Source organism: Sorex araneus, chromosome 4, assembly GCF_027595985.1.
Source record: "Sorex araneus isolate mSorAra2 chromosome 4, mSorAra2.pri, whole genome shotgun sequence".
Classification (NCBI taxonomy): domain Eukaryota; kingdom Metazoa; phylum Chordata; class Mammalia; order Eulipotyphla; family Soricidae; genus Sorex; species Sorex araneus.
The window spans coordinates 204,075,712-204,100,548 of NC_073305.1; the positions used below are offsets into that span (position 1 = coordinate 204,075,712).

The 24,837-nt window shown below is 46.4% G+C and overlaps 2 protein-coding genes across 2 annotated transcripts; both read left to right on the forward strand.

Moving 5' to 3' along the window:
• Positions 1-5,939: 5,939 nt before the first annotated feature.
• On the forward strand, positions 5,940-6,686 carry NUPR2 (nuclear protein 2, transcriptional regulator). Its single transcript, XM_004615974.2, has one exon. It carries the CDS (start codon positions 5,982-5,984, stop codon positions 6,270-6,272), a length of 291 nt encoding a protein of 96 aa, XP_004616031.2. The 5' UTR covers positions 5,940-5,981; the 3' UTR covers positions 6,273-6,686.
• Positions 6,687-18,443: 11,757 nt separating this feature from the next.
• Positions 18,444-24,707, forward strand: CHCHD2 (coiled-coil-helix-coiled-coil-helix domain containing 2). The gene is made up of 4 exons (XM_004615973.2): positions 18,444-18,639; positions 20,390-20,639; positions 22,159-22,315; positions 24,399-24,707. The coding sequence occupies exons 1-4, from the start codon at positions 18,590-18,592 to the stop codon at positions 24,407-24,409; spliced, it is 468 nt and encodes a 155-aa protein (XP_004616030.2). The 5' UTR covers positions 18,444-18,589; the 3' UTR covers positions 24,410-24,707.
• The last annotated feature ends 130 nt before the right edge of the window (positions 24,708-24,837 follow it).

Below are 24,837 nucleotides of genomic sequence, written 5' to 3' on the forward strand. Positions count from 1 at the left end.
TGGGTAAACCCATAAAAGTTTAATGTGAAATTTTACAGGGAGAGACCATGTCCACAATAGATCTCACTGAGTAGAGAGTGCCACTAAAATTGGAAAATAGGGACTGGAGCAATAGCAAAGTGGGTAGGGCGTTTGCCTTGCCCGCGGCTGACCCCGGTTCAATACCCAGCATCCCATATGGTCCCCTGAGCACCGCCAGGGGTAATTTGTGAGTGCAGAGCCAGGAGTAGCCCCTGAGCATTTCTAGGTATGATCCAAAAAGAAAAAAAATAGAAAATAAAGCCAATACATAACTTCTTAGGAAGTTGGGCCAGTGCAATAATACAGAGTAAGGTGCTTACCTGGCACATGGCTGAAAGGGGTTTGATCACTATGTCACATAGAGTCCCTTGAGCTCCACCAAAGGACAGAGTCAGAAGTAAACTCTGAGCACAGTTGGGAATGGCCAAGGAAAACAAAAAAAGAAAACAAAGTTTTCTTTCAAATTCAATATGAATATGAACAAAAAATATAAAGAGAGGCCAAGAGATATTACAGTGGGTAGGGTGTTTCCCTTGCAAATAGCCAATTCGGGTTCTATCCCAAGCACCCTATATGGTCTCTCAAGCACCACCAAGAAGTGATCCCTGAGCACAAAGCCAGGAGTAAGCCTGAGCACAGTCAGGTATGACCCCAAAATCCAAATATATATGATAGGAACAACTTAAATAACACCACCACAATGAAGCAAATGAATCCACAAATTGGGACATTTTATAGGACAGCTGACCTAGTTTCTACAATAAGTCATTGTCAAGAAAAATATAAATGGACAGGCAGACTGTCCTGGCATAGGAGAGATATAAGAAGCCATACAAAAAAATTTCACGTATAGATTTTTGTATTCTGTGTTGTATATATTCTGATGTATTTTAGGCAATCAGAGAAATTTTATTCTGAACCGGGTATTTGACAAGTTGATTTTGTAAGGTGTGAAAACTGAGTTGTGATTATATAATAAATAAGCATAGTTTGTTTTTTTTAGAGCTGTATATTGAGAGATGGGAAGAATGATGATACCACCATTTGATCTATAATGCTGACATAGAGGAAAACAGAAAAGTAGAACGGAGCAATGTGATAGCATCTTGATAATTTTTTAAATCCTTGTGGAAGAGTATAAAAGTTCTTTACTCACTTCACCTTTTTTTGGGGGGGGGGTCACACCCAGCAATGCACAGGGGTTACTCCTGGCTCTGCAGTCAGGAATTACTCCCAGCAGTGCTCAGGGGACCATATGGGATGCCGGGGATTGAACCCAGGTCGACCGCGTGCAAGGCAAATGCCCTACCCACTGTACTATCGCTCCGGCCCTCACTTCACTTTTGTGTTTGTTTTTTAGGTCACACCCAGCTGTGCTCAGGACGTCAGAGCTGAGAGCTATGCACTCATGGACCTCTCCCAGCAGGGCTCAGAGACCATACGGGAAGTGAGGGATCCAACCCGTCAGCTGCATGCAAGGCAACCACCCTACTCACTGTACCCCCTCATTTCATTTTGAAGAATGAATATTTTCATAACAAACTCTAGAGCTTTTTCAGAAATAGAATGTGTGGAAGATTGGGGTAAAGGATAAATTTTCATTTCTTTCATTTCCAGCAACAGATTTAGCCCATTGGAATGGAACAGAAAATATTATTACATTTTTAAAAATATTTAAAACATAATTACTTAAAACATGTTCATTAAAAACATTCTCATGTCAGGGAGAGAGCGCAAAGGGCTAAAGCTCAGGCTTCACATGAAGGAACACGCAGTTCATCAGGCTTCTGCTACCCGCATCAGGTGATCTAGCAGACAATATGTCATTTTAAATCTCACCAACGTGAAGGACAGTCAGTCAGAAAGAAGATGGACATGGCTAAGCAGTGGAATTAGTAACACTTTAAAGGAGAACACAGTTCAACCAATGTTCTCTCTTTGATGCCTTACCTGTGTCCAGAAAGCAGCAGTTCTCACACACTGACATGTGGCCTCCCGGACAAAGCTGCTGATCTAAGGATCTAAGAGAAAGGCTGCTTCAAAAACCTTCATAGCCCAATTAACTGCCACGCTCACGGCCAATCTCCACAGGCTCTGATGAGCCTCATCCATGAATGAATTTGTTGAAAAACTCAGGTTTTGTGACCAAAATCTCGCAATTCTCATGGGCAAGGTGACTCCCCCCATCTCCCTGTTCTTCCAGTAGCCTGGCAGTCATGCCCATGAACTTCCTCTGGTGCGAATAAGTTCATTAACCTGCCATGGTCCAGAGACTCACAGATAAATCTCAGAAGAGATCAACAAGCTGCAGAGATGCCTCCAGACCCCTCCAGACCCCAAAGTCACCCCAAAGTCACCATCCAACTAAAAATTTAACTCCAGCTCTATCACCTTAGCTAAAATTTTAGAATTCCTGGAGCGCAAGGCCACATATCATAAATGTGCGCAGTAGCACACACTGGATAGAATGTTAAGTAGAAGGCAACCAATCTTGACTAAAAACATATTATCAAACAAGGCTCAACCTGTAACAACATGTTCTTAATCTCTTATACAAGGGCTCAATGGCTCCAGGGTGAGATACAACAATCTTCACATTCTTCTAAGGAAATCTTTTTTGATCATTCTTAGAGAATTCCTCATAACAAGCAATACAAAATAAATTATTTAGGGCCTGCTATTGGGGCAGCGTTGGGTGGTGGTTGGAAAAATTCAAAATAATGTTACTGGGAAGGTGTAATGGTGGTGGGATTGGTGTTGGAATATAGACTATAATAACTTATTATTAATGATTTTATAAAAATTAAATAAAATTTGGGCTGGAGCAATAGTACAGCAGGTAGGGTGTTTGCCTTGCACACGGCTGACCAGGGTTCTATTCCCAGCTTCCCATATGGTCCCCTGAGCACTGCCAGGAATAATTCCTGAGTGCAGAGCCAGGAGTAACACCTGTGCAATGCCAGGTATAACCTAAGAAGCAAAAAATTAAAAATTAAATGTTTAAAAAAGAAAGAAACCCTCCTGAATAAGAGGAGATTAAAAATAAAAGTGATGGGGCCAAATATACAAATGATGAATAAAAGTGGAATACACACAGACACACACATAAAAAGGAAGCCTGCTGGAGTCCCAGCACCAGACTCCAAGCACTATCAACAGATCAGGAGAATAGCAGTGGGCTTGGAGAAACAGAACCATAAAGTACCAATGGACTCAGAACCAGAAGGAACCAGTGTGAGGCCTGAACTGTGTACATGAGAGAGTCAAACTACCCTCTTAAAAAAACTGCTTTTGGGCTGGAGCAATAGTACAGCGGGTAGGGGTGTTTGCCTTGCATGCGGCCAACCTCGGTTCGATCCCCAGCATACCACATGGCCTCCTGGGCACTGCCAGGAGTAATTCCTGAGTGCAAAGCCAGGAGTAACCCCTGTGCATCGCCAGGTGTGACCAAAAAAGCATAAATAAATAAATAAATAACTGCTTTTGGAAGCCAGTGATAGCACAGCGGGTAGGGCGTTTGCCTTGCACACGGCTGCCCCAGGTTTGATCCCTGGCATCCCATATGGTCCCCTGAGCACCGCCAGGAGTAATTCCTGAGTGCAGAGCCAGGAGTAACCCCTGAGCATCGCTGGGCATGACCCAAAAAAGAAAAAAAAAAAACACTGCTTTTGTAAATTAACTAACTTCATAAACATCTGGAGTTTTGTGTGCTAATTTTACATGCAAAATTCAAGGACCCAGGGATCAGAGAGAGTACAGCTGGAAGGGCACTTGCCTTATCTGGAAACCCAGGTTTGACCCCTACACTATGGTCCCCCAAGTTGTGACAGACATGATCCCTGAGCACAGAACCAGGGTTAAGTCCTGAGCACCACTGGGTGTGCCCCTCCCCGCACCAAAAACAACAGTAATAACACCCAGCACCAAGTACCCAGCCAGGAGTAGCCTTATTTGGTGTGACCCCAAACAACAAAAATAAAAAGAAATAAATAAGAATGAAATTACTCTCCTGGGACTCACTGATTTAAGAAATCACCAGAATTGCCCTCAGAGTGTGGAATTCAGGCCATACTGGAGGAGGACTCTGTTTCAGATGGAAAAACTCAAATCAGCAACTTACTCAGAGATAGTATCTGAGATCTTATTATTTTTTGGTTCTTTATGAAGTAGGGAATTGTTTCCAACCTATTAAAAATAAATACCAGAGGGGTGCAGCTACAATTTTTGTCGGAAGACAATTATCTGTTAAGCCAAAGCAAAACAAAGGTTTTCTTTCCGAGAACTCCCGGAGAGCCACATTTAGGGCGCCGTAATTGGGTAATTAGGGCGGCGCCCGGAGTATGCTTAGTAGCATAATGACTCCCCGGACTCCCGCTCCGCCTTCAGCCACACTTGGGAGCCCAGCCCAGGCGTTCCCCTTCTCGCCTCCTCTGCCACGACAGCACAGACTGCAGGGCGCGCTGCCTGGCTTACTCGGTGTCCTCTGCTCCCCAGCTTTGCTCTCCAAATAACCTTGTTTGTGCATCTCCTGACAGGAGGGTTTTGAGCACCGTGATGAACTGAGTTTGTGTGTGGTTGCTTGCAACAGGCAGGATATCTTCTCCGGGTTCTTGTTGCTGCTGTTGTTTTAGGTCTTTTGGGAGGTATTTTGTTTGTTTGGGTTTTGGTTTTGGTTTTCGACCACACCCTGCTGTGCTTAGGGCTTGCTCCTGGCTCAGCACTTAGGAATCATTCCTGGTGGGGCTCAGGGGGGTTATAGGTGGTGTTTAGGATTGAACTCTAGTCCACTGATTGCAAGGCAAGCAATTTACCCGCTGTACTGTCAATCCAATCCCTACTTTAAAAAAAAAATTAGAAGCTACTTGGGAGTGAAGAGATAGTACGGAGTTAAGGTGCTTGCAATATACGCAGCAATACACCTGGTAAGCTTCCCAGCACCCTGCACCCCATATGGTCCCTCAGTAGCACTAAAAATGATCCCTGAGCAGAGTCAGGAGTAAGCCCTGAGCACAGCCAGGTGTGCTTCCCTCCCCCCCCCCAAAAAAAAACTAGGAGCCACAAAAAAAAGTAGGGGCCACACCAGCAGTGGTCATAGGGTAGCTGCCAGGACCAAGCCCATGGCATCAGAACTTTGCACTTGCCAAGTTCATCCACTGCCATTTATTTGGGGTACCAAAGATCGTGACCCAACAAGGGACCCAATGCATGCAAGTCATTAGCTTTACCTTTGAACCATACATCCGTCTTGTATGCTGGATCTGTCCTAACTGCACTCAATACAGTTGAGATTCCTTGCTGGAAGGAACTGTGTATAGTAACAGATGAGCCCCAAACACCGTTAGCATTTTGAAAAACTAATCTAAATCTTTTATAGACAGCGTGTTTTTTGAAATATGGTGTTGATACCTCTTCAGAACAGTTTTCCCTTTACGTCAACATTGGGCTTTCTCATGTTCTCAAGTCCCCTAGAGAATATTTATTGATGGTGCATGTCATTCGAAGAACGCACAGTTCCAGTTCTACACTTTCTGTAAAGTAAAAGCAGCACTTAGCTGTTGTATATTCGAATAGTTTGTTGTTGTTGTTGTTGCTTTTTGGGTCCCATCCAGCGACACTCAGGGTTACTGCTGGCTTTGCACTTCAGAAATTATCCCTGGCGGTGATCGGGGGAACACCTGGGATGCCGAGGATTGAACCCGGATCGGCCGCTTACAAGGCAAACGCCCTACCCGCTCTGGCCCCCCGAATAGTTTTCAACACAAAGTGCTTGGCGTGAATTTGCCAATTTTGCCAGTTGCCACCCGACCCTGGTTCCAGCAGAGGAACTGCCCGAGGTTCTCTGGAGCCTTGGGGCTGTGTGACGTCACCCATAGCCCCGCCCCGGGGAGGAGCCAATCCAAGCGCGGGGCGGGGCCGGCCAGAGGCGCGGCGCGCGGGCAGGCGGCCCCGCGGCCGGCGCGATGCAGCCGGCCGAGCTCTGCAGCCCGTTTTTGTCCCAGCAGCCGCTACCCGACTCGTGGCCGCCCGTCGAGGAGGAGCTCTACGACTGCCTGGACTATCACTACCTGCGCGACTTCCCCGCCTGCGGGGCTGGGCACAGCAAGGGCCGGACGCGGCGCGAGCGGGAGCTGCACACCAACTGGACGGTGCCCGGCGGCCACGAGCGCAAGGTCGCGCAGAAGCTCCTCAACGGCCAGCGCCAGCGTCGCCAGCGGCAGCTGCAGCCGCGGCCGCGCACTCGGCTCACCTGAGTCAACGCCTCCCCCAGGCTCCACGCCCCCAACGCCCCGGCGATCGCCCTGACCGCGGCTGCAAGACTGAGCCTTTGAGAGTTTGGGGTCTGGGCTAAACGGACTAACTCGGAAAGACAGAACCTAACGTTTAACAAATGCAAGTGAGAGATTTCGGACCTAACAGACTAACGTGTTTGTTTTTGTTGGATTTCCTGCAGAACACCTGAAGGGCTGTTTAAGTTTTGTTTTTTTTTTTTTTTTTTTGTCTTTCTGGCTCCACCTGTAACTAGTGGCGGTCCGAATTCATGTTAGTCGACAGTTCTCTTTGCCATCACTTAATTTGACTGTTTCAGTGTTAAGTACCGATTGTTAATTTCTTAGCAACCAAGTAGGTATGCCTTTTGGGCGCTTTTAATTAAAAGAGAGAAGCAATAATAGCATTTTAACTCTTCTGGTTTTGTTCTGAGTTACTATCACTGTATCACTGTCATCCCGTTGTTCATCGAGTTGCTTGAGCGGGCGCCAGTAACGTCTCCGTTCGTCCTAGCCCTGAGATTTTTAGCGGCCTCTCTTTCTCGTCCTTCCCAACAGTGCAGCATTGGAGGTTCTTTCGGGGTCAGGGTAATGAGACCCATCATTGTATTTTTGGCATATGAATACACCACAGGGAGTTTGCCAGGCTCTGCTGTGCGGGCAGGATACTCTCGGTAGCTTGCCAGGTTCTCAGAAAGGGAGAACTAGACAATAAGAGGTCGCATGGCCACAAATGCCACACTCTACTACATACAATATATAATATTGCATGTTTGTGTAATATAGAGAACCAGTTGGGTAATATGCACACAATCTTCAACAAGGACCTATTTGTGGCATCAGTCATTCAAGAATAGGATGATAACAAGCAATACAAAACAAATTGTCTAGCATTGGAGTGGTGGTGGGACTGGTGTCGAAACATCGAATGTAACCAAAGTAGAGAGAGAGTACGGGGAAATTGTCTACCACACAGGCAGGGGAAGGGTTGGAATTGGTGTGGGGGGATGCTGGGGGTTTGGGTGGTAGAAAATGTGTACTGGTGAGGGGATGAGTGTTTGATGATTGTATGACCAAAGCTCAAACATGAAAGCTTTGTAACTATCTCATGGTGAATCATAGGGTGAAATTCAATTATGAGAAAAGCTAGTCTTTTTGCTTGTTTGTTTGGGGGGTTACACCTAGAGATGCTCAGGGGTTACCTGGCCCTGCGCTCAGGAATTACTCCTGGTGGTGCTCAGGGACCCCTATGGGATGCCGAGAATCAAACCCAGGTCAGCCATGTGCAAGGCCAACACCTGGTTACCCGCTGTACTATCACTCTGGCCCTGAGAAAAGCTAGTCTTACTAAAAAAATACCAATAAACCCACAATTTGGTGACTGCCCATCAGTATCAAGAACTGCTCCCATGTACCTCCCTAAGTCCTCGCTTCATTTGTGTAAAACTATCCTACGGGTAAGATGGCATCATCCCGTATTCAAGACAAGAAAAACGAAGCTTTGAGAGGCCCACAAGTGGTACACATAAAGTAGGCGGGGAACTGCACTAGGATGCTTTTCTTTTTAAAGGGGGGCAGCTGGAGGGAGTTGGAGGGTCACACGCACCCTGCGGTGCTCAGGGGCTATTCCTGGCTCTGTGCTCAGGAGTGAGTCTGAGCAGTGCTGGGGGACCACGTGGTGCCATGGATCAAAGCAGGCCTGTGGCTACAAGGCAGGTACCTAACCCCTGAGCTCCCTCTCCAGCCTCAGGGTAGGAGTCTATTATTTATTATTAGTAGTAGCAATATTCATTACTATTACATTACTATTATAATTACTATTATACTATTACTGAGTTACTATGGTAATTGAAATCTACAGTATGTTGAATTTTGTGTAAAGAAGAGGTCACAGAAAAAAAAAAAGAAGAGGGGGCTGGAGTGATAGCACAGTGGGTAGGGCGTTTGCCTTGCACGCGGCTGACCCAGGTTCAAATCCCAGCATCCCATATGGTCCCCTGAGCACCGCCAGGGGTAATTCCTGAGTGCATGAGCCAGGAATGACCCCTGTGCATTGCCGGGTGTGACCCAAAAAGAAAAAAAAATAAAAATAAAAATTAAAAATTAAAAAAAAGAAGAGGTCACAGGAATGGACAAAGGGAGAACAGTGATTAAAACATCCACCAAATTTCAACTTATGTCATAGATTATGGTGTAGGCGTTAGCTTTGTTTTCCAGTATAAGAATACTTTCAAATATGACTATTTTGAATACTTGCTCTCCACCTTAGCCTTTTACTATCTACTTTTTATAATTCAGGTAATGTTCCAGAGGTCACAGCTAGTTAGAAAGGCCAGACATTAGGGGCTGGAGTAAAAGCATTGCGTGTAGGTCGTTTACCTTGAACGCGGCCGACCTGGGTTTGATTCTCAGCATCCCATATGGTCCCCTGAGCACCGCCAGGAATAACTCCTGAGTGCATGAGCCAGGAGTAACCTCTGTGCATCACCGGGTGTGATTCCCCCCCCCAAAAAAAAAAAAAGCCAGACATAATAGATCTCAACAGTCTTCACTCTAGGGCCTGGAAACCTAGTATAGCAGGTAGGGCGCTTGCCTTGCAAGTGACCAACCCAGGTTCAATCCCCTGAATCCCACGTATGGGTCCTTGAGCCTTGCCAGAGCATCTGAGCAACTGCCTGTTATGGCCCCAAAACAAAGTCTTCGCCTCTTAGATGCATTCAATCTCCCAGCACCACATACGGTCCTGAGCACCACCAGAAGTGACCCCTCACACAAGAACCAGGAATAAGCACTGAGCACCACCAGATGTGATCCAAAAAGAAAAGAAAACTTTAATATCTACCTACATGAGCCTATGCAGCAGGCTAACCAAGTGTCTTTATGCTGAGATGTGCTAGCTATTTTTTCCCAGAGCAAGTGAAGTAAGAGCAAGGAAGTCACAGTACTGTTTATGACCTAGACTTCAAAGCTACACAACACCATTTTGCTCTTTTGTGTGTTTGGGGGCCAATCCCAGCAGCACTTGGCTGGAGCTCAGGTTCTGCTTTTAGTGTTATCCAGAGGACCTGAGATACCTCAGATTCAGCCTGGGGAGCACTCATGCAAAGCATGCCCCCCAGCCCTGTTTGCCGGCTCCACAATCCCCACTTTTACTTTTTCCTATTCATTATAAGTTCATTATAAGTGAGTTACTAATGGCCATGACCCACAGACGCAAATAAATCTTGGAAGAGAGTCACAAGTTGCAGAGATGTCTGAAGACCCCGCGCCAGGCTGAGTCTAATATGGCAGAAAGCATGTGATCAAAACAGTTATATTTGAAAGTATTCTTTTACTAGAAGACAAAGCTAACACCCACACAATAATCTATGACATCGGTTGATATTTGATAAACATTCTTCTTAAATTCTTAAGTTCAGAGCCATGGCAGCTGAAAAACCCCAGAGCCTTATCACCGCCATGCTCACAACCAATCTCCAACATGCTCGGGATGAGCCTCATGAGGCATAAGAACAAATCTGCTGAAAAACCCAGGTATGCGGGATTTGTGACCGAAATCTCCAGGCTTTCATGGAGTGGGGGAGTAGACGACCCCCATCTCCCTGTTCTTCTGTAGCCTGGCAGTAACGTTACACCCATGAGCTACATCTGGTGCCCTGTAAACCCTTAACGCATGACCCAAAGACTTGCAAATAAATCTTAGAAGAGAGTCACAAGCTACAGAGAATCCTACAGACCCCAAATTTGCCATCCAGTTGTGACCAGATAAAAATTTGACTCCAGTTGTATCACCCTATCTAAAAGTTTAGAATTCCTGGAGCATGCAGCCACTTGACATTTCATTCTCTAAGCCACTGATATGCCAGGTGTAGCACACCGCATTTGATGGGGTGTAACGTAAAAGGCAAGCAATATCGATCAAAAAATATATATTAGCACACAAGACTCAACCTGTAACAACATGTTCAGTAATCTCTTATACTAGAGTTTAATGTCTCTAGGGTGAGATACAACAATCTTCACACACTTTCCTCTAAGCAAGTGTCTTTGGGTCATTTTTAGCAGATTATTCATAACAAGCAATACAAAATAAATTATTTAGAATCTGCCTTTGGGGCAATCCTTGGTGGTGGTGGTGAGAAAATTCGAAATAATGGTGGTGGGAAGGTGTAATGGTGGTGGGACTGGTGTTGGAATAAGGAATATAATAAATTATTGCGAACAACTTTATAAAAAAAATAAATCCCGTCCACACTGAGAAGGGGAGAAGAATTAAGCTTTATCTCTTGAAGGAAATGTCAAGAATTTGTGGACATACTTTTAAATCACCATAGTATGTTGTTAGAGAAAAAAATGTATTATAGAAAAATTGGAGGGGGCTGGAGCGATAGCACAGCGGGTAGGGCGTTTGCCTTGCACGCGGCCGACCCGGGTTCGAATCCCAGCATCCCATATGGTCCCCTGAGCACCGCCAGGGGTGATTCCTGAGTGCAGAGCCAGGAGTGACCCCTGTGCATCGCCGGGTGTGACCCAAAAACCAAAAAAAGAAAAATTGGAAAATATCAACAAGCTGAAAAATAAATAACTTTCTAACTTAGTTATTTAACCTAAGTAATCTAATTACTTCCTAACAGCATCATCATTTGGGTATAGGTAATTCCCACTTGTAAACATACTTTCTTAAAATATAAACATACTATGTATTATTTTAAGAGTTTTTTGGGAGGCTGGAGCAATAGCATAGCGGGTAGGGCATTTGCCTTGCATGCAGCTGATCCAGGTTCAATTCCCAGCATTCCATATGGTCCCCTAATCACCGCCCGGGGTAATTTCTGAGAGTATAGCCTGGAGTAACCCCTGTGCATCGCCAGGTGTGACCCAAAAAAAAAAAAAGTTTTTTTCACTGAATCCTGTGAAGATACTTATTTTGATTTTGGGCCACATGTGGCAGTGCTTAGAGCTTACTTCTGGTTCTAAGCTCAGGGAATATTCCTGGCGGTGCTCCAGGGAACATACAGGAGGTGGGGATCAAACCCAGCTGCATGCAAAGCAAGCACCTTATCTGCTCTACTTTCTCCCGATACACATCCTCCCAATATTACACAACATTTTAAATACCCAAATAACATTTAAAATATATGTATGTGTTATAATTCTATATTGTAGGACACTTAGTTTATTTATAAGTTTCTCCTGATTTATCTATTTGGTAAAGCAAACATCCTTATAACTAAATTTTTTGTATAAGTATGATATTTCTTAAGTTCCTAGGTATGGAATTTCTTTTATGGGGCTTACACTACTTTATTTTATTTATATATTTTTTACAATAGTCTTAATGTTGTCCACCCAACCCTTCCCCAATCTCTAGTCAGTTTTTTTTTCTGTAAGAATCTTTTATTTTATTTTATTTATTTATTTTTATTGAATCACTGTGAGATAGTTACAAGCTTTCATGTTTGGGTTACAATCTCACAATGATCAAACACCCATCCCTCCACCAGGGCACATTCCCCACCACCAATATCCCCAGTATACCCTCCCTTGCCTACCCTCCACCTGCCTTTATGGCAGACAATATTCCCCATACTCTCTCTCTACTTTGGGGCATTATGGCTTGCACAGACACTGAGAGGTCATCATGTTTGGTCCATTATCTACTTTCAGCATGCATCTCCCATCCCGACTGATTCCTCCAGCCATCATTTTTTTTAGTGTTCCCTTCTCTATTCCATCTGCCTTCTCCCCTCCGCTCATGAAGCAGTCTTCCAGCTATGAGGCAATCCTCCTGACCCTTGTATCTACTGTCCTTGGGTGTCAGCCTCATGTGATGTTGTTCTGTACTCCACAAATGAGTGCAGTCTTTTTATGTCTGTCCCTCTCTTTCTGATTCATTTCACTTAGCATGATACTCTCCATGCCTATCCATTTATAAGCAAATTTCATGACTTCATTTCTCCTAACAGCTGCATAATATTCCATTGTGTAGATGTACCAAAGTTTCTTTAACCAGTCATCTGTTCTAGGGCACTTGGGTTGTTTCCAGATTTTGGCTATTGTATCTATTCAGTTTTTAAACTTCTGGGTGGAAGTGAATGAACAGCGGGTAGGGTACTTGCCTTGTACAAGGCCAACACAGGTTTGATTTCTGGCCTCTTATTTGATCCCCCTTGCCCTGAGCATCACTGGGTGTGTTATCCCAAAATAAAAACCTTCTGATACCACTAAATTGAGTAGAATTCTTTCCCATTTCACACCCTTTGTTGTGTTGTTGCAATGTCCGGGGTCCCATATTTTGATGTTGGGAATCACACACTTACAGTGTCAGGGATCCCAAGAGCAGAGCAAGGCATTTGGCAGTGTGGTGAGGTGCCAGGGATCAAACCTTAGGCTTCACACAGGCGTTCTTGCCACTGAGCTGCATCTTTGAGACCCTTGTTCAAATTTTGGTCACCATTCTGTTACAGTGTGATCACTGAGCGTTATGAAATGAGAGCTGTTATATAAATTTTACTAATGAACTTCAGCATATCTCTGAAAAGTACACATATATAGCAGAATTCTAGTATTTTCTTTCAATTCTGCTTTTAAATTAGTTTTAGCTAACCGTTTATACATACTCATAATTTATTCTCTGAAATATTAACTTTCAAAATCCAAAATAGACACAAGCTCTCCTGCTTGGAGGAAACAAACTATCAGCTGCAGAAATTTTATGCATACATAATCGGTTTTTTTCTCACAATTTTATATAAGTACATACTATATTTGATCCTGCCCTGGGTTGTTTTTTTTTTCCCTCTTCACAGTTTATTTTAGAGATAATTTCAGTAATAATATGTAGAGAGGCTTTTTTTTTCTACCTAAAAGAAAAGAACTGGTGTGCCATTATTACTATTTTTTTCTTTTTTTAATTAATTAATTTATTTTTTAATTAGTGAATCACTGTGAGGGTACAGTTACAGATTTACATATTTTCATGCTTGTGTTTCCCTCATACATAGAGAGTCTTCTTATTTTATTTATTTATTTATTTATTTTTTGCTTTTTGGGTCACACCTGGCGGTGCACAGGGGTTACTCCTGGCTCTGCACTCAGGAATCGCCCCTGGCAGTGCTCAGGGGACCATATGGGATGCTGGGAATCGAACTCAGTTCAGCCTCGTGCAAGGCAAACGCCCTACCTGCTGTGCTATCACCCCAGCCCCCCCCCCCAGAGGCTTCTTTATTCATTTTTATGACTTAAAATTATGTGTGAAGATGTATCCCCATCCTTTCCCCCTCTGGTGCTGGGGAATAAACCTAGGGCTTCAAAAAGCAAGGCATGTGCTCTGCCACTCAGACATATTTCTATCCCCGATACACCCCCCCACTCCAAATCAGTATTTCCAGTAACAATGTTGTAACAATAGCAACTGTTATTTCCAGATTTTCTAACGATCACAAATTAACCTTATAAGCCGCTATTAGGGGGCTGGAGCAATCATACAGTGAGGAGGGTTTGCAAATGCCATGCACGAGGCTGACCAGGCTTCAATCTCGGGCACCATATGGTGAGGCCCCAAAGCAGGTTCTTCAGAAGCCAGGACAAGCTCCAGCCAACATTCAGTCTCAGCGAGGCCTCAGTTTCTGTTTTCCCCAAAGCAGGATTTGCAGTTTCTGGTAAACTCCCAATTGAGTCATTCCCCTAGATAAGAAACTGGGCAATCAGATCTGGCCCGTCATGAGGGGTCCCCGCACCCTTCTTGGAAAGAACCCCAAACCGTTACTGGTACCTGCTGTTTAATTGCTGACCACTGTTGCCGTAGGGCAACGCTGAAAATAGACCAGTATATAAACCGCTTCTTGACTGAACCCTATATAAACTGCTTGTGATTCAGAGTCTGGGGTCCTTGTCAAGACTCCACTGCGTTGGATAAGACTCGGACCCTAGCTCGAGCTAGCGCTGGCTCTGGCTGGTAATAAAGTTCCTTTGCTTTTGCATTATCATGTGTGGAACTGGGTCTCTCTGCAATTGGGGATCTGAAACTTGGGCACAAGATCTGGTGCCTTGGCCGGGAATCCCTAGCGGTTGAGATGCCTCCCCATACGATATAGGAACTATATCCAGGTTTGCCAGATTTAGAAAAACTGGACTGAGCAGGATCTTTCTTCCATAGAAAACTAGCAGGACACTAGTCAGGGGGACTCTGGGAGACGGCAGAGGAACTAGGCGGACACGCCCAAAAGTCACTGGTCGTTAGCGTGGGAGATGTCCCCATTACTCCTAAAACGCCCTGAGGAAATAAAATACAACCCAAACAGCTATTAGACACTTAAAAGTAGGAACTAATGACAGATAAATATGATTAAAATGGCCTCTTTTGATACCGGTGGGGTCCCTGGGTAACGTGAAGTGGGGAGGAGAGGCAGCAGCCTCGAGAAGGGAATTTACCTTTTTCTCTCTATCCACCTCTGCTACCGAGAGCCAGAAAAATCTAGTAACTGTGAGCCTTGCTCCTTTCAGGAAGGGAAAGTCAGTCCTACACCTTACCCTGCCTTTCCCTCACAGGAAAGGATTTCAGAAGACAAGCAGTGAAGTTAAAAAAAATTTTTTTAATTAAAAAAAAGGTTTTATTTGGAATGGAGCAATAGCACAGCGGGTAGGGCGATTGCTTTGCATGCAGCTGACCCAGGTTCGATTCCCAGCATCCCATATGGTCCCCTGAGCACCGCCAGGAATAATTCCTGAATGCAGAGCCAGGAATAACCCCTGAACCCCTGAGCATCACTGGGTGTGACCCAAAAAGCAAAAAAAAAGCGAGAGAGAGAGAGAGAGAGAGAGAGAGAGAGAGAGAGAGAGAGAGAGAGAGGAAGGGAGGGAGGGAGGGAGCCCCAGCACACACCCAGCATTATATGAAAGTCCACATCTCAAGAAGAGGGGAGATGAGGGTGATACATGTGTGCTCGGGCACCACATGTGCTCAACAGCAACACACGGGCTCAGGCAGCATCTGCACACACTTCCTTAGGTGGGCTTCCGTAGGCTTCCTCCCAAGCTGCTCGAGTGGGCTTTCCCCTGAATCGGGAGTCTGGTGCTAGTGTGGTTACAGATGCTGGTGGGGCAGAAGCGGCGGCAGCGGGTCTCTGTGTTCGTTGGTGATTCCCAGGTTCTTCCGTCTTTTCAAGAATGAGAATACTGAATCATAAAGATGCTCAGACTCAGAGTTGGAAAGTAAAAAAGTTTTTGGAAAGTCTAAAAGAAAAGAAGCTCTCCAAAGAGGGAGGAATTTAGCACCGGAACTTATAACAGGACAAAGTTAAAAGGGAGTTTTGTGTGTGCCCTTTTAAAGGCTCCTTGCATTCCTTGCCGGTTCCCAAGGATTTACAAAAGACACCAGAAATTCGCAAGGATGTTTAGCTGGTGTAAATCTCTGTGGGCGTGCTTGCCCCTTATCTTAGTTTCCCCATCAGCTGAGCCTCCAAGATAGAATTTTATGGTCCTGGAAATCCCTGACCACGAGGTAAGGACTTTGGGAATGAAATGTGTCAGATCAATAGGGAAAGGCGGTGAGGGGAAACTGGCTTCCGTCTTCACTGGCAAAGGGGAAACAGACCTTCCAGGCTAATGGCCAATGATCTCAGTTTCCCCGGCAGCCTAGATTCCAGGACTTTAGTCTCCCTGTTAGCCTAAAGTCCAGGGCAGAGTTTTATGTTCTTGGGAAGCCCCAGGAATGCTAGGATAGAACCTTGGGGGTGAAACGTGTGTGAGGTTGAGCGGGGAGAGATGGAACATCCGGAGAGAGAAAACTGGCATTTTTCTCTCTCTGTTACTGGCAAGGGGAAACAGAGGCTTCCTGTTTCATTGCCAGTGGGGTAGAGTTGGACGTGGTAGATGGTCTTCTTCAATATTCTATTTTTAGGTCTGTTCCTGCTGAACCCCACTGAGAGAAGCTTCTCTGAGAGCTTCGTTAGCACCAGCAAAGGTCTAAACAGGCCTTAGTTTCAGTGTCCCCAAGGCAGGTTCCTGACATCCTTAGGGCTAGTTGGTTTTATTACTTCCCAAGAATGCACGGCCATGGGGCGTCCCTGTCTCTTTCACCTGTCTTCCTGCTTCATTGTTGATTTCCCTTAGTTCTGCTCTCTCGGGCCAGGCTCTCCTTGGTATGTTCTTTTCATCTCTATGAATTTTTATACAAAGTTTGTCATTTGTAAAGCTTTCATTTTAAGTTCTGCAGAAAGGTCTTTTGCATTATGAACCCGCACAGACTGTGTCTTGCTGTTGTATGGAAAGGCAGAGTTTAATTGCCTCTGGTGGAAACAAGAAATTTCTAACACCTGAGCAGAAAGGGAGATTTCACTTTAACTTTATCTCCTTCAAAAATCCCACCCCACCCCCAAAGACCTTCCCATGGAGCCTCACATGATCGCTCTCCGAGCCACGCGCTGGGCAAGCACCCTACCCGCTACACTGCCTATCCAGCCCTATCTTTTTCGTTCCTGGATCTTCTCTGTTGAAAGCATTTCATAGCAAGTACACTCGGACACAGATCTCTGGGGCCTGCAATTGCAGTTCTCCTCCTGGGGCACCTTTCCCCTGGACACATACATGGCTTTGCTTAACCTCCCCTGCCCCCACGACTTCCTCACGTTACTGCCTTGCAGTCACATGCCCTCTCCAGCCAGGCATCCCCCCGTTTCTTTACCCAGTGTGTGTGTGTGTGTGTGTGTGTGTGTGTGTGTGTGTGTGTGTGTGTGTGTGTGTGTGTGTGTGTGTGTGCTTCCTGGCTCCACCTTCTGACGTACACAGAGCCATCATCTGTCCTTCGCGGGATTCAACCCCCGCAGTCACATGCCTTCTCCAGCCAGGCATCCCCCCCGCTTTCTTCACCCAGTGTGTGTGTGTGTGTGTGTGTGTGCTTCCTGGCTCCACCTTCTGACGTAGGCAGAGCCGTCATCTGTCCTTCGTGGGATTCACCCCGGGAAAGTGGAGACTTAAGTGGAGCTTATCTCCTGCGCTTATCACTGCATTTAAATCAGTGAGCAAATCCGATCATGATTATGCGTCACCAGTAACCGAAGTCTAGTCCAAATAAAGATACAAATTAGCCTCGAATGGGGCCAGTGATAGCACAGTGGGGAATTTTGCCTCCCCATGTGGTCCCTTGAACCCTGAGCACTCGGGTATGGCCTCAAAACACACATATTCGGGGCTGGAGCGATAGTACAGAAGGTAGGGCATTTGCCTTGTATGCGGCCGACCCGAGTTTGATCCCCAGCATCCCACGTGGTCCCCCGAGCACCACCAGGAGTAATTCCTGAGTGCAGAGCCAGGAGTAACCCCTGAGCATCGCTGGGTATAACCAAAAAAAAAAAGGAAAAAAATTCTCTCAGATTAATCTCCACATGGATGTTGCCCACTCCCTATCCTATCTCCCGTTAGAGAAGCCCAGCATTAGACATGAAAGTACCCATGTCTAGAGGGGAGATGCAGGTGACACGTGTGCTTCAGGCACATGTGCTTGGCCACGTGGGCGCAAGCAGCACATGGGCTTGGGCAGCATATGTGTGTGCTTCCTTTGTTCAAGGTGGCCTTTATAGGGTTTCTCTAACCTGCCCCCACGCACGGCTTCCACCTAGATAAGAGTCCATTGCTAGGGTTGTTGCTAAGTGGGGAGAGTTGGGTGCTGCCTTTGAAACTCCTTTTCTTGACTTTTTGGTCCTGCTGGGTCTATTCGGTGCTGAATCACTAAAATTAATTAAAATTAAGGGAGAGGTCCGAGGGTTTTCGAGGAACGTCATGGGGAGGGGTCCAATCTCTTCAGGGTCTGCTGAAGGGCTTATCAGGTCTTTGTTTTCCATATCCACTGGGTGGCTCAGCCTTAAAATTTTCCTTCCCAGAAGTTTTGTTGACCTTAGTTTCATTGCCAAGGGCCTTTCCCTGTCTACCTGCCTATATCAATATGACCTACGGTATCAATAAGCACACAGTGAGGGCCGACCTCGGTCCTCCAGCCCCCGGAACCGAAGGACTCCAGCTTGCGAGTCCGCCCGGGGCGAGCGTCCGAACTTCCGGCCTCGTAATTCACTGGCTCGAGGGCTGATGACGCAATCGCGAGCCCCGCGCAGCCGCACCAACGCCTGTCTCTGTCGGTGACCTTCAGGCGGCGGAGCGCGCGAGCGGAGGGCCTTCGCGCTGATTGGTCACTCTGACGGCCGGCCCCGCCCCCCGCCTTCCGCCGTCCCAGTCTGCGGCCGCCTGTGAAGACCCCGAAGGCTTTTCAGTTTCGTGCTTGTGGACGCCGAGTCGCCAGTGTCGTTGTCATGCCGCGTGGAAGCCGAAGTCGCACCTCCCGCGTGGCCCCTCCGGCCAGGTAAGCCCGCGCGGGGGCTGGGGGCGCCCCCGAGGCCAGTGACGCAGCCGAGGCCGAGGTCGTCCGAAGGCCGCGGGCCGGGGCCTTGTCCCGCCATCCCTGTGCTGGCGATCGGCCCCGCGGCCACGGTCCTTCCTTAAAATACTCGCACGCGCCTTCGCTGGAAACCGGCCGCTCGGACCCCGGGAGATGGACAGGCCGAGAGCGCGCCGTGCGTGCGGGGGCCCGAGTGTCCCACGCAGGCGCCACGCGGCCCCGGGCCGGCCCTGACCCCCGCCGCCTGAAACCCGGGGGCCCGCGAAACGTCTAGAAAGCAGCGGGCGCTGGTGGTAACGGGCTGCAGCGCCGCGAGTAGCAGCAGAGGAGCAATAGGGTGTTGGTGGAGTCGGAGCTACAAGGCCTGAGCCCACCACCCCCCCGGGGGGGGGTCTCAAGTTCACTGGACACTCCCTGCTTTAATGAAGTACTTGGACTCGGTGGGGCCAGTGACAGAGCCGGAGGGTCGCGGGGCGTAGAATCCTCAGGATGAGCCTTTGGGCCGAGGGCAGGCCCGGCGGGGGTGGGGGCGGGGACTCGGTCGTCTGGTGACAGGTTCCGAATGGCTCGGGGCCCCCGACGCGCGGGAGCTGTGCTTGCAGTTAGGCTGGGGGCGGCGGGGAGGTAGCCCGGTGGGGGTGGGGTGTGCATACTAAATAGACTACGGGGTCTGGCACCGGCCTTGCGCGCGGCCATCCCCGCCTCGGGCCCCAGCAGTGATCTATCCCTGAGCTCAGCCGGGTGTGGCACAAAAACCGAGCAAGCGAAGATAAGAGAGAAGTGGAGAAGTGGAGCCCAGACGAGCTTGTAAACAAAGGAAAGGACCGATTCTGTAGTTTTATTCTGGGCCCACACCTGGCAGAGCTCAGAGCTTCGTGCTCAGGGCCCGCGCCAGGTGGTGCCGGGGGGCCTTTGGCGAGGTGCACCTGCCTTCAGCCCTCCCACCTGCAAGGAAGGGAAAGGTCCTTTCTACACGCCGGCTCGGAAGTGAAGTCAGACTTGTACACGGTCTGACGTATTCAGGGCAAGAGCAAAGAGCACAGCGAGAAAATGGCAGAGGGAGCGTGTAAATTGGAGGATTTCATTACTGGAAACATTCAGATGCCTCTCGGGAGGAAAATCGTGGATTTCCCTTGACATTTAATGCCCTGTGACTCGTTTTATTTTCCCCCTCTATAGGATGTCACTTCCATGAAGACACAGGTTTTTGTCCCTTGTTATCAACTCAGCACCTAACAGTACAAATATGAAGAATAAATATCACTAGTTCTTTTGAATTCTTTATTATTTTGTTATTTTATGAGGTTGTACATGGCTGACCTGGGTTTAATCACACACACACACACACACACACACACACACACACACACACACTCTATATGGTCCCCTGAGCACTGGCAAAAGAGAAGAGTGGCCCCCCAAAACCAAAATACTGTAGACTATAAGAACACAAGGTTCCAAGTAAAAAAAATTATACTGGTTAATTTCAACTGTTAAAGGTTACAGATCAAAGGGTGTAAATGTTTCAAGAATTGCCTTCTGTTGGCAGGGGAAGTGTGCCCTGATGGAGAGATGGGTGTTAGGACATTGCACCACTGAAAATGAGGAACAGCTTTGTAACTATCTCAGGGTGATTTTATTTTAAAAACTGTTTGAGTTGACAATGTGTAGACTTACTTAGAAGCAGGAACAAAGTTTCCTTTTTCTTTCACAGCCGGGCACCACAGATGAGAGCTGCGCCCCGGCCAGCGCCTGTAGCACAGCCGCCAGCTGCAGCTGCCCCATCCGCTGTCGCCTCCCCGGCGGCTGCCCCGAGGCAGCCTGGGCTCATGGCGCAGATGGCCAGCACTGCAGCTGGTGTGGCCGTGGGCTCTGCTGTTGGCCACACTATTGGCCACGCCATCACTGGGGGCTTCAGTGGAGGAAGCAGTGCTGAGCCCGCAAGGCCTGATATCACTTACCAGGTAAGATTTGAGATGGCATTTTTCTTCTTTCTCTTCTGTGGGAAGTGATTTTTATTTATATGTACCGTAAGGGATCAAATCTAAGGCCTTCCACTTGTGAAGCAAATGCCCTCCCACATAACCATATAGTCATCCTCAATGTTTGTTGTTTCATTTAGAAGATACTTGGTAGAGACTGGAGTGATAGCACAGTGGGTAGGGCGTTTGCCTTGCACACCACCAACCCGGGTTCAATTCCCAACATCCCACATGGTCCCCCAAGCACCACCAGGAGTTATTCCTGAGTGTAGAGCCAGTAGTTAACCCCTGTGCATCGCTGGGTGTGACCCAAAAAGCAAAAAAAAAAAAAAAAAAAGTACTTGGTAATTATGTAACAGCTTTTAAATAATTTAAACTTGTAAGTTTAGGAACAGCCTGTAAAATTTTAATCTGTTGTGCTGTTAACAGAAAACTGGTTATCAAAAGTCACATTTGGCTCTTGAGGTAATGTTTTAGGCCTGCAACTTCAAATTAGGTACAAATTGTATTTATTACCAAAAAATAAAAATGTAGTAGTTCATCAAGATTTATTACAAAACAGCTATTTCACCTTTATTTTTAATTTTATCGTGATGACTCAATTCAATATCAGTTTCTTTAATAGCTCTTGTGTTCTCAGATCTCATAAATGCCTTTGCCACTCTTTTGGGGTATATGAATTTTCTCTTTCATTAAACTTGTACATACTTTGGTGTTTCAGATATACTTTAAACTCAGCTATTTTTCTTTAAAATTTAGTGACATTAAAACAGGTTCAGCAGGCCAGTGGAGACTGTTTTTACTTTTTTTAATAAATTTTTTTGTTTTACCATTGCCTCATGATATGTCCAAGTGGAAATGCGTAAGACCTAAGATTATGAGGGTGTAGCTTTATACCTCAATATCTGTGTATACTACACCGAGGCCACTGCCATCCCACTGCCATCATTCTGGTTCCATTTGCCATTACAAGTGAGTAAAGGCTATTTTACTTTGGTAACTACAATATTTTTCTAAGAAGTCTGGTTTTTTTTGGGGTTTTGTCTTTGATTTTGGGGGGCACACCCAGTTGTGCTCAGGGCTTACTCCTGGCTCTGCACTCAAGGATCAGTTACTGATAGTGCTAGGGGACCATGTGTAGTGCAGGGGATAAGACTCCGATCAGGCTGCTGTAAGACAGCCTTAGCCCTGTGTTTTTGTTGTGGTGTGCTGGGCAGCAGTACTTGGGGGCAAAGCCTTTTTGGGGATTGAACTAAACTTTGCACATACTGGACAACTGCTCTAGATTTATCTATTGATCTGAGTTCTAAGAATTTTGTGTGTATATTTGTTCTTGGATTTTCCTAATTAAAATTAGAATTTTATTAAACTTCATTTTTATTTTAAATGGTTTAGAGATAAAAACTTTCATTTGCTTTCTGTTTCCCCAATGAACAATAGTATACATTTCGTCAGGTATAAATGTGATTTCCTTACTAACTCTGAATGTTATCCCTTGCAGGAGCCTCAGGGCACTCAGCCAGCTTACCAGCAGCAGCAGCAGTTTGGGCCCTGCCACTATGAAATGAAACAGTTTTTGGAGTGTGCCCAGAACCAGGGTGACCTTAAGCTTTGTGAGGGTTTCAGTGAGGTGTTGAAGCAGTGCCGATTTGCAAATGGTAGGTGATATACTTATTATTGTTCAGTGTACTTTTGTTCAGTATACGGTTCACCAGATTGGATTTGGATCTATAGAACTCACAGAGTCTGTATTTTATAAGTTAAACTGACAAGTTAACATTTTGTTTAGGGGCTGGAATAATAGGACAGCGGGGAGGGAGTTTGCCTTGCAAGCAGCTGACCCGGGTTTGATCCCTGGCATCCCATGTGGTCTCCCAGCATTCACCGGGTGTGACCCAAAGAAAGCAAAACAAATAAATCATTTTTTTTTTTTTAAAAAAGAAGAAATTTGTTTAAATTGGACCAGAGTGATAGTTCAGCGGGTAGGAATTAGCCTTGCACATGGCCAAACTGGGTTCACTCCCCAGCATCCCGTATGGTCCTCCGAGCCTGCCACGAGTGATAACCTAAATACAGAATGAGCACCACTGGGTGTGGCCCCAAAACAAAAAGTACTCAAGAGGTCTCTTCTGGTGGTGCTAGGGAGACTGCAGTGCTGGGGATAAAGCCCCGTCTACGTGCAAGGCACGCACTCCTGTGGAGTTCACTCTGTGCTCTCCTAATCTAAACCAAAGAAACCATCTTTTAAAATGTTACGGAGCTGGGGATGGTATGGAGAGAGAGTACAACAGGTAACGCCCTTACCTTGCATGCATCCTACTTGGGTTTGGTCCTGGGAACCACATAAGGTCCTCTGAGCCACCAGAAATGACCCCTGAGCACAGAGCTAAGAGACTTAGGTTATGTTCCATGTACTGCAGGGAAGTGGCTCCTGAACCATGACCTATGTGGCCCAGAAACCAAATACTTGTGGGGAAGGTAGGGAGGGTGTGGTTTTGGGCCACACCAGATGATGCTCAGGGCTTACTCCTGGCTATGTGCTCAGGGGTCCCTGCTGGTAGGACTCAGGACTGTAGGGTTTATCAGGATTCAAACTCAGGTTGGCCACATGCAAGACAACAGCCTAGGTGCTGTACTATCTCCAGCCCCTCGGTAACGTTTTTGTCTCTCATGCACAGTGTTATGAGCTATTTTTAACTTGAAGCTCAGGGGTGACCTCTGGCCTACTCAGGGGAGCCACCTGTGGCTCAGGGGATTTGAGCCAGGGTAAGCTGCATGCATGGTAAACTTCTTACCCCTTATACTATCTCTCTGATCCCCAAACATTTTTAAAAAAAATTTTTGGGATTGGACTGAGAGTACAGCAGCTAAGATGTTTGCCTTGCACACCACCAACCCAGGTTCAGCCCACAGCACCCATAGGGTCCCCCATGCTACACCAAAGCAAGGCCTGAGGATGGTCGGCTGTGTCCCCAAAATAAAAGAAAAGTGAATAACCTTGGACATTTTTCTTTTTTTCTTTCATAAATTGGAGAGCTTTAATTTTTTTAAGAATAAATAGGCTGGAGTTGGAGCGATAGTACAGCGGGTAGGGCGTTTGCCTTGCACATGGCTGACCAGGTTCAATTCCCAGCTTACCATATGATCCCCCGAGCATAGCCAGGGAGTAATTCCTAAGTGCAAAGCCAGGAGTAAACCCCTGTGCATGACCGGTGTGAGTCCCCCCCACCCTCCCCCCAAAAAAAAAGTTAAAAAGAATAAATAGGCTGTTAAAAATAGTACAAGGGGAGCTGGAGTGGTAGTCCAGTGGGTAGGGCATTTTATTGCACGAAGCCGATCCAGGTCGATCCCTGACACATCCCATTACCCCTAGCACAACCAGAGGTAATTCCTGAGTGCAGAGCCAGGATAACCCCTGAGCATCACTGGTATGATCCAAAAAGCCAAATAAGTACAGTACAAGAATTAAAGTCACTTGCCTTGCACGCAACTGACCCTGATTTGGTTCTTGGCACCACATACAGGCTCCCGGACACTTCTGAGTATAACTCTAAAACTTAAAATGATAAAAATGTATATAGCAAGTAGGGGCCAGAGTAAAAGTACAGCAGGTAGGGCATTTGCTTTGCAAGTGCCCAACCTGGGTTCAATCCCATATCCCCTGAGCATTGCCAGGTATAATCTGTGTGTATGTGTGTAGTATTTTCTAACCTTTTGCTTTGTTTTCTTTTCTGTTTGTAGGATTAGCCTAATCAAGAAGGTGAAGACTGGAAAATCACCACTCATGACCAGTTAATTTAGCATAAACATGTAATTAGTAGAGAAATGCAAAGAGTGAAGTCACCGATAAAGCCTATTCTCAGTAGCTTCCTTGCTTCCGAAAATTTGCATGGAATAGGTATTATTCCCTCACCCACAGACTGGCTCATGAGTTGGTACTGAGTTTGGGGCTGAGCAAATGGTTGTGTGGCTTCCCTGAACACCATTACAAAAACCAGCTTTTGTAATGTTATAGTGTATTGATTAAAATAAAGTGATTTTCTTCCAGGATGAACTCTCTTGTAAATATGTGGTGATAGATTACATATGTGCTCGAGGCCAGAGCGGTAATACAGCGGGTAGGGTGTTTGTCTTGCACATGGCCGACCAGGGTTTGATTCCCGGCATCCCATATGGTCCC